At 40.0% G+C, this 12,417-nt stretch overlaps 1 protein-coding gene across 3 annotated transcripts in view; it reads left to right on the plus strand.

Moving 5' to 3' along the window:
* LOC102303056 (plexin-A1) overlaps positions 1-12,417 on the plus strand; it is a 315,477-nt gene that overhangs the window by 246,517 nt on the left and 56,543 nt on the right. For all 3 annotated transcript variants that reach the window (XM_042224566.1, XM_042224568.1, XM_042224567.1), the window contains exons 16-18: positions 89-256; positions 9,384-9,477; positions 10,665-10,901. In XM_042224566.1, the coding sequence (XP_042080500.1) occupies positions 89-256; positions 9,384-9,477; positions 10,665-10,901 (499 nt within the window). The remainder of the gene's footprint in view (positions 1-88; positions 257-9,383; positions 9,478-10,664; positions 10,902-12,417) is intronic.

A 12,417-nucleotide genomic window follows, 5' to 3' on the forward strand; every position in this document is an offset into this window, starting at 1 on the left:
AGTTATATAATTTGCTCTCTACTTTGCTGAGACTTGTCCTTGGGCTAGAATCGATTTCTGTCAGCTTTTCCTCCTTCTGTCTGTCCAGGAGGAATGCCCGTGAGATAGTATGCGTTACACCAGCTGGACTGGCCTCGGGCAGTGCCCCAGTCTTGGTGGACATCGATGACGCAGAGCTCAGAAACCCAGAAGTCAAGTTTAACTACACAGAAGACCCCACTGTTCTGAAGATTGAACCTGACTGGAGCATTGCCAGGTAAGCTAATGTGTTGTGTTTGTAAGTTTACAATTTGAGTAAGCAGCATTTTTTTTTTCAAGGGATAGAAACAAAGATGTTGCTCCTAGAATATATCCAAGTGGTTCTGAAGAGGTCCTGTGGGGACATTAATAATAAAACTGAACCTAAATATTTTTTCATGCTGGACTTTTGTCTAGTTCAGATCCCGAATAAATGTTGGCTGGATAATCTCAGCAGCTAGCAGCTGAAAGAAATTACAGTCTAGCTTTTTGCACTACTCCTGTGCTCCAGAAGCATCGCGCTGGCAAATTCGAGGAAGTGTTCTCGAAGCAGTCGGAGCAGAGTTAAATGCAGGATGAGAGCTCTGACAGCTAGTTTAGATGGAGGTAAATTGACGGTGCCTCCGGAGGTTTTTCATCTGGCTCGAGCGAGGCGTTTTCAGCAGAGGAAATGAGCAGCAGCAGAGGCGGCGGCAGCACGGTTTATCTAAAAACAGAAGAGTTTAAGCTCATCGTGTAAAGCGGGTCATTAAAGGCTTGATTTTGATTGGTTGATTGAAGTGGCGTCTAATACTGATCTGCTAACGATGAGTGAGAAGTAATGCAAACGATGCGCAGATTTCCACGGCCTTTCACACAGCGGCTAAATAAATAAACACTCTGCTCTACTACTCGGCACTGAACATGACAGCAGCATCACTGGGGAAGACGCACACAAGCAAACCATTTCACATTAAAGTAGATTTACTGTCAAACGGGGCAGACACATGCACTTATTGGGCTTTATGATGGATACTTAGGCTAGTAGAAACAACTCACTCTCACCCTTGTGGTTTTTCTGGAGCTCCATTACAGCTAAGTAGAGCTGCCACAAACAATTATTTTGATAGTCGACTAGTCACCGATTATTTTTGCGATTAGTCGACTAATCAGATCATGCATCCATTGGACGTACAGCGTACAGCTTATTGCACCAGCAGCATCTGCTCTTATATAACTATCATTAGCTTACAGCTTTAAGATTTTAAGGTATGTGCTAACTAAAAATAAAGACAAGATGATAGTTTATTAAATTTTAATGAAATTTGTAGATTGTTTCGGTGAAGTTTAATAAACTCCTTGCTATCTAAAATATAACAGGACACCGGAGTATATTCTCGAGCATCTCACACTTCTGATAGTGTCTTTTGTTTGGATCTTACAAAGCTTCAAACGACGCGTCGACTATTAAATCAGTCGTCGACGATTTTGATAGTCGACGTAATCGTGACTAGTCGACTAATCGTGGCAGCCCTACAGCTAAGATTTATTTCTCTGTGGGAGGTTGTTTGAGTTTGGTGTTACTTGGACTAATCGCAGGTTTTTAATCCTATGTGGGAAGCATATTGTGCCGATTTTTATCGCCAGCCGAAATACACACTGATGAATGGCTCCTACTGGGTTTTTGTGCGGTTTAACTCTGAGAGCTGTGTAGTTAAAACCAGTCAGTTAAAAATAACCTGTTGTTTGGCTGTGGTTAAACTTTATAAGGTAGTACTTTATTTCCTTTCACAATAAAGTACTACCTTACAAAGCCCTGTTCCTTTATGTCCAGAGCAACATTTTCTCATTCTCTTTGATTGAAATTCATTTCGATATTTAAATAGGCAGCAGTGATGCCTTTTTTCTTTTTTTACCCCTTATTTTTTTTACCTGTTCTTGCCTCTTGCTCCTTCTGTGCCCCTCCCTTCCTTCCCTGTTGTTACTCATCAGCAGATTGTAGGAGATAGATGCAGAGCTTGTTAGAGAAAAGTGTTGATGAATCCTGCCCGGTTCCCTTTTGCCCAGTAGGGCCAGTCAAGGAAGCAGCTGAGGCCCAATCACTGCCCTTCCCACCCACTGCGAGGGTGCCTCTGTGAATGTGTGTGTAAAAGCTCAAAACGGGGGTTCTACTTCAGCAAGCTCACTCAGGAGTGATGATCCCACGCAAACAAGAGGCGTGCGCGCACACATACACACAGACGCCCCGCTGATTCCCAGAGTCCCTGATGTTTGGCCCCAGATCCCTCCTCCATCTGGTTCAGAAAACCAGAAAATAACTCATGCTCCTCGGAAACAGCAAGCAAACTGCGATAGACAAAAGTGCGTGTGGCGCTTCCAACCAGTAGGAGCTTTAATTTGAATGATGAATTTCAGCCAGCAATCGGCATCACGTGTCGCTTTAGGTAGAAAGTAAAAAGAACCAGTAAGATGTGATAGTATATCCGTTCGTATCTGCCTTATTGTCTGCCTTTGTGCGGCTACATGCATGCCTGGGGAGCATTATCATTGTGCTTGGGAGATGATAGCGAGAGTGGATAAAAGAGAGTGAAAAGAGAAAGAGAGCAGGGGTGCAGAGAGAGAGAGTGCATTACCATTGTGCTTGGCTGATGATATTCCATTTAGGACAAAGACAGAGCACTTCAAAAATAAATCAATGAGGAGTACTCATCTGGGATACTGGGGGAGATTTATTTGGGTAGTGGTAGAGGTTAGAGAAGCAATTTTGGAACAAAATATTCAGATTTCTTTCTCAAACAGAGAGTAAATACAGCAGATGGCTCGGAGGCTTGCCACTCCTTCATTGAGTACTGCCAGTGTGCCTTTGAGCAAAACTGATTAGTACTTCTACTCCAATATAGCTGCTTCATGGTAACTGTGAAAAGTGGTAGCTGCCAAGGCTAAACGTGTGTGTGCTTAGTCAACAACTTAATTACGAGCAAAAAGGTCAGACCAGGAAGTAGCACGGCAAAGTTTGTCCATGCCAAGCCACCAGCACAGCAGCCGGGCTGCGAGGTGAGCATTTGTTAAATGTCACTTGTGTGTATAAAGTCAAGAAGAGCACTTGTTGGGAATTCTCAAAAGTGCAAGCGCTCAACTGTCTTGTTGGAAGGACTCGAAAATCAGAATCCTGAAAGCTACCTGAGGCTATTTTGCTATTTTCTACAAACTCTTGTAGGACTGATTCTGCACACTAACATACTAGTTAGGAGCAGTAGATCTTTAATTGCTTTTACTTTTTCTTCTTGGGTTTGTATGGTGTTTTAATCGGTCAGTAACATTTGCTACCAGTTGCAGTTTTTTCCAGCCACACAGAGACTGTTGGGCGACTTCCTGCAAACGACTGGTTGCTAGAGAAATGTGTATTTCTTAGCTGGTTGGCCAGTGTTTGCTGCAGGTTGCTAGATATCACTAGGAGAAACTGGCAAAGAGCAGCAAAGAGGTATACAGTGCTGCACTGAAAATCTTGTGATTAGTCTGGTAACTAACAGATTTCCACAGTTTTCAGGGAAGAAGCAGGTTGATTTAGTGAGTCTAAATCACCACTAAGCTGTAGTTTACTGAGAGGTACATGCACGGTGCACAGAGGCGTATGTATACCATCGACTGCAGTCTGCTGTAAACGAACGCAACTTTTTCCAGGTACATTTACCCAACATACGAGGGTTAGCAAAAATGGATTGTTCAACACAATAAAATTCAGCAGATTTCTCTATTTGACTCTCTGTTAACTTACCGTTACAGAGTAGCTTGACTGAGCCTTACACGTGTGCTTCAGTGTTCAGTTTCAACTTGCAAACAAGCTTTTAATCATTTACTGCTCCACAAACAAAATCTTGAAAAACTGTTCCGATCCTCCTCTTACTGCCCGACAGTGACAGAAAATGCTAGAGAAAATGAGAAGTAGTCAAAAAGGAAAGGAGTCCAGAGAAAACAAGAGAAGGATGAAGAAAGAGAGAGAAAGACTAACCGCAGTAGCTGGATTTCCCAAGCTACCTGTGGGAGTTTATTCTGATTGTCTTGTTGTCTGTTCCCTGAAGCATGTACCTGAGCTAAAGAGACTCACTTAGACAAAGATAGGAGCAACAGGGACAGAAGGATTCAGAGCAAATACACATCAAGCTGAAGAGGACGGCAGCAGAGGAGAGGGGAGGACAGCCGGTGTTATAAGAAGTGCAGTCTGTCTGCTCCTGTGCTGCATTTGTAGCACAAACTTTAACAGCTAATTAAAAAAATCTGCTTCTTTGAATATCCTCTGGGCTCCTTTCTTAGGTGTCTTCATCTGCCTTGTAAAGACCACAGTAATAATATGCCAGGTCACTTGTTCCTTCTGTTAGCTAAGCGTGGTTCATGTTATATATAATGTATACTGAAGGTACTGGGGCACTGCTTATGCAACAGTGTTTCAGAGCCTCAGATTATTATGATGCTTTGGACTATCTTGCATTCATGAGGTCTTAAGCTAAACATAAATAAATATATAATATAGAAAATATATTAATATATGACACAACAACATTAATCATTTAAATGTAAAGCAGTTGTCCAAACCAATATGCTGAGAGATCAGTCCGTGGCCGTGACACAGAAACTAATTTCTATTCAAAGTGGAATGAAGGAGATTAAAAAAATCATTAAAATAGGTTAGATGGAAGTTTCCTACTTAAATTTCTTAACATTAATTAGAGTCTGCTCAACAGAACAAACTTGATTTGTACAAAATTAATTTTACTACACTGGCAGAGTTTCAGAGTTTCATGGCACCCATCCATAGTGAATTGAAGTGTCTCGCTTCCAGTTACTTAAGCCGATTTTGGCTCTTGAAGAGTACAGCGCTGTAGAAGAAATGACACGAATACTGTATTACAAAAAAAAGAGTTAATGTGTATACTTTGTAAAAGTGTGAGCAATCAGAAAGATATTGGTACCTTTGTCAGCTGTCAAAATACAAGTCAAAGGCTTTATGCTTCCTATAACACCTATAATCGCGTATTAAACATGATAGTGTTATCCAAAGAATGGATGAGATCAGGTATCCTAAGCGAGTAATGGGCAACCTGCCAAAAAAGAAAAAAAGACTCTGAGAAGCTGAGAAGAATAGCCAGGCTCGAAGCCTTTTATATACCTACAATGCAAGAGATGGTACGTCTACCTTTATCATTTACTCCCTGTCTCACCCTATCATTACCGTTTTCCGCTATTGTAAGTCTCGCTGGATTAGAGTGAGAGATGAATGTCTCTTGTTAGCCAGCCAGTTAGCCAATCTCTTCCTAAGATATTAACAGGTTCTGTCTCTGCTTCTTTTCACCGTGTTGTTCATTCTGCTGTTGGTGCTTGTACGCCAAGTCATTCTGGATAAGTGTCAGATTAATGCTGACTATGAAAAAGACACCTTGGTATTGCAGAAATCAATGTTAATATCTGGTAACCCACCAGATGAAATGTGCTCTGGCGCACGGTGGAGCGTCACAAAGGAGTACTCGAGGCGAGGGACTAAGGTTTGTCCAATGCCTCAGTGAATTCTGTAATACTATGACAGAATTTGTGTCTGCCTATATGGTATTTATTATATCCTGTGGATGTGCTGCCATGATCAATTGTCTAATCCTGCAGGAAGCCCTTAACTTCCCCTCACTGAACTGCTGTTCATACTAACATAGGAAGAGCCTGCCTTCAGAGCTTCACCTCTCATTCAAGAGACTTCTTCAGTTCTAAAACAACTGGTGGAGACTTCAGGGTAATAAAAACCTATTACCTTGTAGTAGGCATAGAAGAAAGTTCTAGGAGTCACGTTCCATCTAGTGGGAAATGTCTTAAAGCAAACAAAAAACTAAAGAAGTCCTGTTACATTCTCTTCAGGCTCTCAAAACTACCATGATTTAGATGGCTAAGAATCTAGATAGACAAGATCCTGCCTTAATGGGTACACAGGACATGGCACATGTTGCATGTTGTCTGGTTCAGAGACGGGAAAGATTGTCAGCTTAGCATGCACATAGAGTTTAAAGTTGCCGTCAAAAGCTAAAATTAGTGAATATATTCCTTCTCTTCTTGACAAATAATAAAAAGTCAAAAGGATATTTATTGTGAGAAATTCATCAGCTTGAGTACTCACAAAATCTTTGGATTTGTGAAAACCAACCGTTACCTTGAATCATGGAAGATTTGCAGTAAGATAGCAAGGGTAACGGGAGAAGGAACAGGGAAAGCCTTACAGTTTTATTGGCCATCTGCTGTTAAAACCCCAGGGCTTATAAGTCTGCAAAGATGACTGATCAAGACACACCAAAATATCTTTGTTTCAAGTTGTTCTTTGGGTTAAATCTTTCCAAGATCGAAGAACAGGGGGGAAAGAGTGTAGGGGCAATGAAGCAAATCCCTTCCTCAGCAGTTTCCCCCGACAGAGTTGATACCACCAAATATTCCCAAGCAACAGAGAGTAAATCTGAAAAACACTTGTCTTTTTAGGTGTAGATAGCAGAGGCAGCAGTCAGGCTTGGGAATCTCTGAGTGAGAGAATTAGGTGTATTAGATTCTGCATCAAGCCAGCCACACAAAAAGACCCTGAGAAGTTTTTACTTTTATCACTGGCTAGTTGAACTAGAGAATTCACCATGGTATAGAAATATCCTGTGGATATCTGTGTTTTTGGGTTTGCAAAAATACCTTAGCATCCAAGTGTGGTTAGGGAAGTATACGATGTTTGTGATTTCTTCAAAATACGTGGTTTTATTCCAGCCTTTTATTTCAGACAGCAGTGATAGGAACTACAATACAAACCCCTCTAGACTGTGAGAATCTTGTAGAAAGACACATGATAGTGGGTCTTAGAAACAATATCTCTCAGTGGCACAGATAGCCCAGCAGCGGTGAAAGCGCTGATCTTCTAGAGGAAGACAGCACACAGGTGCACAAACTGCAACTGCAAAACAAGGTGAGCGTTGAGAAGGTAAGAAAGGTTTGAAAAAACCTTCTAAATCCAATTTAAGCGTAGCTGTGAAAATGTAAGGCTAACTCCATTCCCTTTACAGGTGGCAAGAGCCCTAAAGGTTTTATATTTTCCATGAACTTCATGACTTTCGCATTGAGGGTCATCACGAGAAGACCACCAATCACTTTGGATAACAGCAAAAAGAGATGTAGTTGAATATTGGCCACCAGATAGACATTGCTTGACACCAACAAGCATCGTCAGACATGGCAAAAAATAAAGAATTTTTAAAATAACTTAAATAAACAAACAAAGATGGTCTGACCTGCACCGACAGTATCAAAAATTACGCCTGGCAGTTCAGCTAAATTCTGCCATGGCGATTTACTGTATTCGGTCCAGTACACCTGCTCAAGGCAAACACCGTGACTGTAGATAGATTTGTATTCATAGTACAGGGCTGGGGAACTCCAGGCCTCAAGGGCCGGTGTCCTGCAGGATTTAGATATCACCCTGGGTCAACACACCTGAATCAAATGATTAGTTTTGGCATTGCCAGGCCTTTGGAGAACTTCAAGACATGTTGAGGAGGTCATTTAGCCATTTAAATGAGCTGTGTTGGATCAAGGACACATCTAAAACCTGCAGGACACCGGCCCTCGAGGCCTTTAGTTCCCCACCCCTGCTATAGTGGATCTTACATTCTGTTTCTCCTTTTTTAATTTTGTGTTGTAAATTCCCCTATAAAGATGATTTTCAAAATCCTCCCTGGTGCCCATGGTACTCTACCCTAAGCTTGGAGCAAACTTCCTTTAATTAATAGAAAGTAGTCAAACTGTTCCAACATTTCATGAAAGCTTTCGAAGTGTTTAACAAAAAAGCTGGAAAGTGGTGCCGAACTGCACCGTTTTAAGAAGGGAGGAAAAAAATGTTCCTGCAAATGTCGGTATTAATTCTGCTCCTTAAATAATTTTTCATGTTAATCAAATCTGCCTTGAAGGAATTAGACTAACATCATAGTAATAAGCGAAAATAAATATATTTTTGGATTAAGCAGTGTGTTGCCTGGGTTACACTTTCTTTGAACATCATGAAAAACATTTGTTGAATAATTTAAACTTCCAATTAGCAAAATACAGTCTTGCTGCACTGTGTCTCTGTAAAGTGTTCACTGTAATGTGTACCGTCATTAAACTAGTAAAGTCACAAACATTGACCAAGTAATGGTTTGGGCCCAATTCTTCAACACAGTGTGAACTCTCTTAGGCAAGCTTCCTTATCTTTTCTTTAAGTGGTTCGTCACGCTTCTCAAAGGACATTTCTTTGGATGTCAGCTGCCTTTTGTTCCATCTTCTGTAAAGATGATCCTACACTTCTTTAATAAAAATAAAGTCCAGGGTTCAACATTAGGTGGAGGTCAATTCATGAGTGATAGTGTTTTTCTGTTTAGGTGCATATGTTTGGGATCATTGTGGTGCTGAAACCAAAGCTGTTGCCAGTCAGACACTTTTCCAATTTTATTGCTTGGTGGATCAAAATCTGATGTTTTCTGCTTTTATAACTTAATTAATTTTGACAAGATGTCCAACACCATTGACTGAAAGGCAGCCCCAAACCTGACAGAGCATCCACTGTGTTTTAAACACAGCTGTGGACCCTTGCTGTTGTTCCTGAGCTACAACAGCAAACAGTAGATAGAGCATCAGCTAAAGATATAATTTAAAAATTAAATTGCTCATTTTTATGTTTAGACACAAAGTTAGTTAATCCCTTGAGTTAGGTGCCTTTTTTATTCTTGAATAATTCATACAACAGAGTTAAATGGGTAAACTGATCAGGTATACTATCAAGACCACTTTAAAAAATGACAAGATTTTTCTTTATATAGCAAAATATAAACAAATGAGCAGCTATTCAAAACAACATATTTGTAGTAGAAAATAGTTAAGGTTATGGATTGTGGTTGTGCTTTAAGAGAGCAAAAGTCACTTTAAGTTTCTCACTATTCAACCAGGAGAGTCTGTAGCTCAAGAGGTAGAGCAGGTCATCTGCTGAGAAGAAGGTTGGCGGTTTGATTTCTAGCTGCTCCAGTCTACATGCCAAATATCCTTAGGCAAGATACTAACCCTGGTTACTCTGTGAATGTGATAGTAAGCACTTGCATTAAAAAAAGTGCGTTTTTGAATGAGGCAAGTTGTATAAAGTGCTTTGAGTGCTCGGATAGAATAGAAAAACGGCATGTAAGAACCTGTCCATTCAGCATTCTATCTGTTGTCTAAACCTCTGGGTGACTATCATCCATCTATCCAGCATATATCACTTCATTTCAATGAATCATATGAACATGACTGCTCACTGCAGTAATCTTCATGTGATTGAGGCAGATAATATATATCTGCTCGCTTCTTTTTTACAGTGGTGGAACTCTGCTGACAGTGAGCGGGACCAACCTCGCAACCATCCGAGAGCCAAAGATCAGGGCCAAGTATGGACAGGCAGAGTCCTTTCATGTGAGTACTGATGTGACTGACACAGCAGCTGCAGAGTGTTTACAGTATACATTATTCAGATATACACCTAGATACATACATTAACTGACAAATACTCTGAAACAGACCTCTCTGTGTACAACAGCACATTTCCAAAAAGCTGCTTCTATGTGCCGCTGAAGGTGGCAGACAGTTTGTCTCTGAGTGTTGCTCACGACTCCTCGTTCGGCAGCTCCAGCTTCAGACATCTAACGCTACCCCGGGCCATAAAGCTTTTCAAATGTCACCTCACTGTGCAGAGTTTTACAGAAAAAAAAGAGACAGCATCAGAGGCTACGCATGCTTTATTTGAAGAGCTGAGGAATTTTGTCCCTTCTATTAACAATGTTGGCAAAGGACTTTGGTGATTGTCAATATGAGCTGAGTCTTTGTAGTTGTCAGGGTTAAGGACTAAACCACAAACAACACTAATGCACTTCAATCTGCGGATAAAGCCGCCATTTATGGAGGAGAAACAGCCTACAGGATGCATCTCAAACAGCTCTTTATCGAAGCGCTACTTTGCACTTAAAGGACTTTTGAACAACAAATCACAGTTACATTTTTCTTACTTCCAGTCCAGGATTGGGTTGCTATTTGCAAGACTGCAGACATACGTATGATAGGCAATCCATTACAAGGAAAAAAGGCATCATTTAAACTTTGCTGTTACATTTAATAATAAAACGTGTTGCATCTAAGACCATAGTAGCCAAGCAGTCTTATAAATTAATGCAAACACGGCCATGACATCATGTATTCATGTATTCTCCAAAGCAATGGTGTAAATACACTCTCAGGTACAAGCAAAGGCACGGAGCACATTGCCCGTTATTAACAGTTGATCATAAATTTGCAACCAATTTACATTTCCAATAGGCCTAACAGCATTGTAGTTTCACAGGGCATTGACTTTAAAAAGGATGGGTTATTATGCCCAACAGATCCATTTAAAAAGAAAATTATAGCCTGCGGGTTATTTCTAAAAGAGGCAATTCTGCCTTTTTTTTACTCAGCATGTAACCACCTTGTAAATAAAACTAGAACAACATTAGTGTTTAAGTGTTTAGCAATTTAAGTGTTTGGGATTTGTCCCAATCTAGATTCGACTGTGTATGGTAGCTGCACAGCAGGACTAAAAACATTTCTCTTTCATGTCTCACTTTCAGAACTGCACAGTGTATAACAATTCAGTCATGGTGTGCCTCGCTCCGTCAGTGGCGGACTCGGAGCTTGGTTTTTCCGAGACTGGCACCGGTCCCGATGAGATTGGGTTCTACATGGACAACGTGAACGCTCTGGTGGTGGTCAACGAGACATTCAGCTACTACCCCGACCCGGTGTTTGAACCGTTGAGTCCCTCTGGGATACTGGAGCTCAAACCCACATCGCCACTTATTCTCAAGGTCAGAAAGGAACACTTCTCCAGCTGGCTGTGCCATTCAGCTTATTTCCTCGGTCTGCTTGATCTGAGGTTTTTGTCTAACACTGTCTAGCATTGGCACAGTACTAGCAGGCTTCGTATATACTTTTTAACTTGTCAGGGACACATACACATACACATAATGCAGCTGTGAAGATAAAAGAGATTCAAGTACACATTAATGTTACCTTTGGACACCTTTTACTTACCTTTAAGTGGAATGGGAATAAGGCTTTTGACACCTACACAGAATTAAAAGTTGCCGCATTTACTACTTTCTTTGGTTGGAGGTGTATAAAGAGGTGTTTTTCTTTCACTTGACTCTTTATATGAAAGACTTTCATGCAGTGCAGTGGGAAGTAAAAAGAGAACATTTATTTAGTTTTTTCCCCCCCATTGTGGAATCAACAGTTTTTATCTAGTATTGGCTGATAGGGACTAAAAGGTTTCCCCAAGCTTGTATCGATCGGTCAGGTCATGTCTGATTAAAAAAAGAATTTAATTACATTTTTGTTAGGCCATGCCTTTTTTATAACTGCTCCTACACTTGTAAGACATTCTTAATTTACCACTCAGATATCAGAGATCAGTCATTATTAGGTTTTATTTTTCTTTCACACCTTCATAGACAATATTCCTTCTCATTTCTAAGTAATGACTACTGATTAAATAAACACGAACCCATGGTTATTAGGTTTTTTTTAAAATCAGTTTTCATTTTTCAGTTGATTATGGAGTCATATATATTGTACTAAAAGATGAAAGGAAAAGCTACATTGCAAAGATAGTATTTGTTGTTCCATGTAGAATCTGATGAAAGAAACATCAGTGTTGCCTTATATGACATGTTACTGTACGTTACTTTGTATGTTACTCTGGTTTGTAAGTAAGATACTGAAAATTGTTAGATTGTTGTTGTTCTAAACCAGCCATTCCCGAGGTCAAGCGGCCCACTTAAAATTCATGAAATCCCAGCCAATCTTAAATATTTACTCCAATCAAAATAAAAGACAAAGTGATATGCTTCCTTGAAATTTGTATTAAAAAATCATAAACAACACGGGCTGTCAGTTATAAATTGCTAAAGCTACCCAGTCATATACAAAGTGTTAAGGCCAATGTGTGACCCACCCCATATGGAAAAGATATATATAAATCGTATAAAGTTTTTATCTGTCTTGTATGAAACTTGTATGAAAAGCATACAAGAGTGGAAACACATATAAGATCCCTTGAAAAATTATATAATGAAACTTGTATGTTTTGGATACTTACTAAAAAAAATATATGAAAGTAATGAGAAAGTGGCCACTTTCATGAGTAAATCATGTAAGTTTTTACTATTTCTTTTCCATATGGGACCTGCCACTGGGAAACAAACTTCAGTGCAAGAACAATACATTTAAAAATAGTAATATAAACCAGCTACCTCCTGTTACCACTTTTAGTTTTCTTTTTATATAAATAGATACATTTATATCACTATGTAACTATACATA

The sequence above is a fragment of the Haplochromis burtoni genome, unplaced genomic scaffold, assembly GCF_018398535.1.
Source record: "Haplochromis burtoni strain Fernald_Lab_line unplaced genomic scaffold, NCSU_Asbu1 Contig_141, whole genome shotgun sequence".
Taxonomy (NCBI): Eukaryota; Metazoa; Chordata; class Actinopteri; order Cichliformes; family Cichlidae; genus Haplochromis; species Haplochromis burtoni.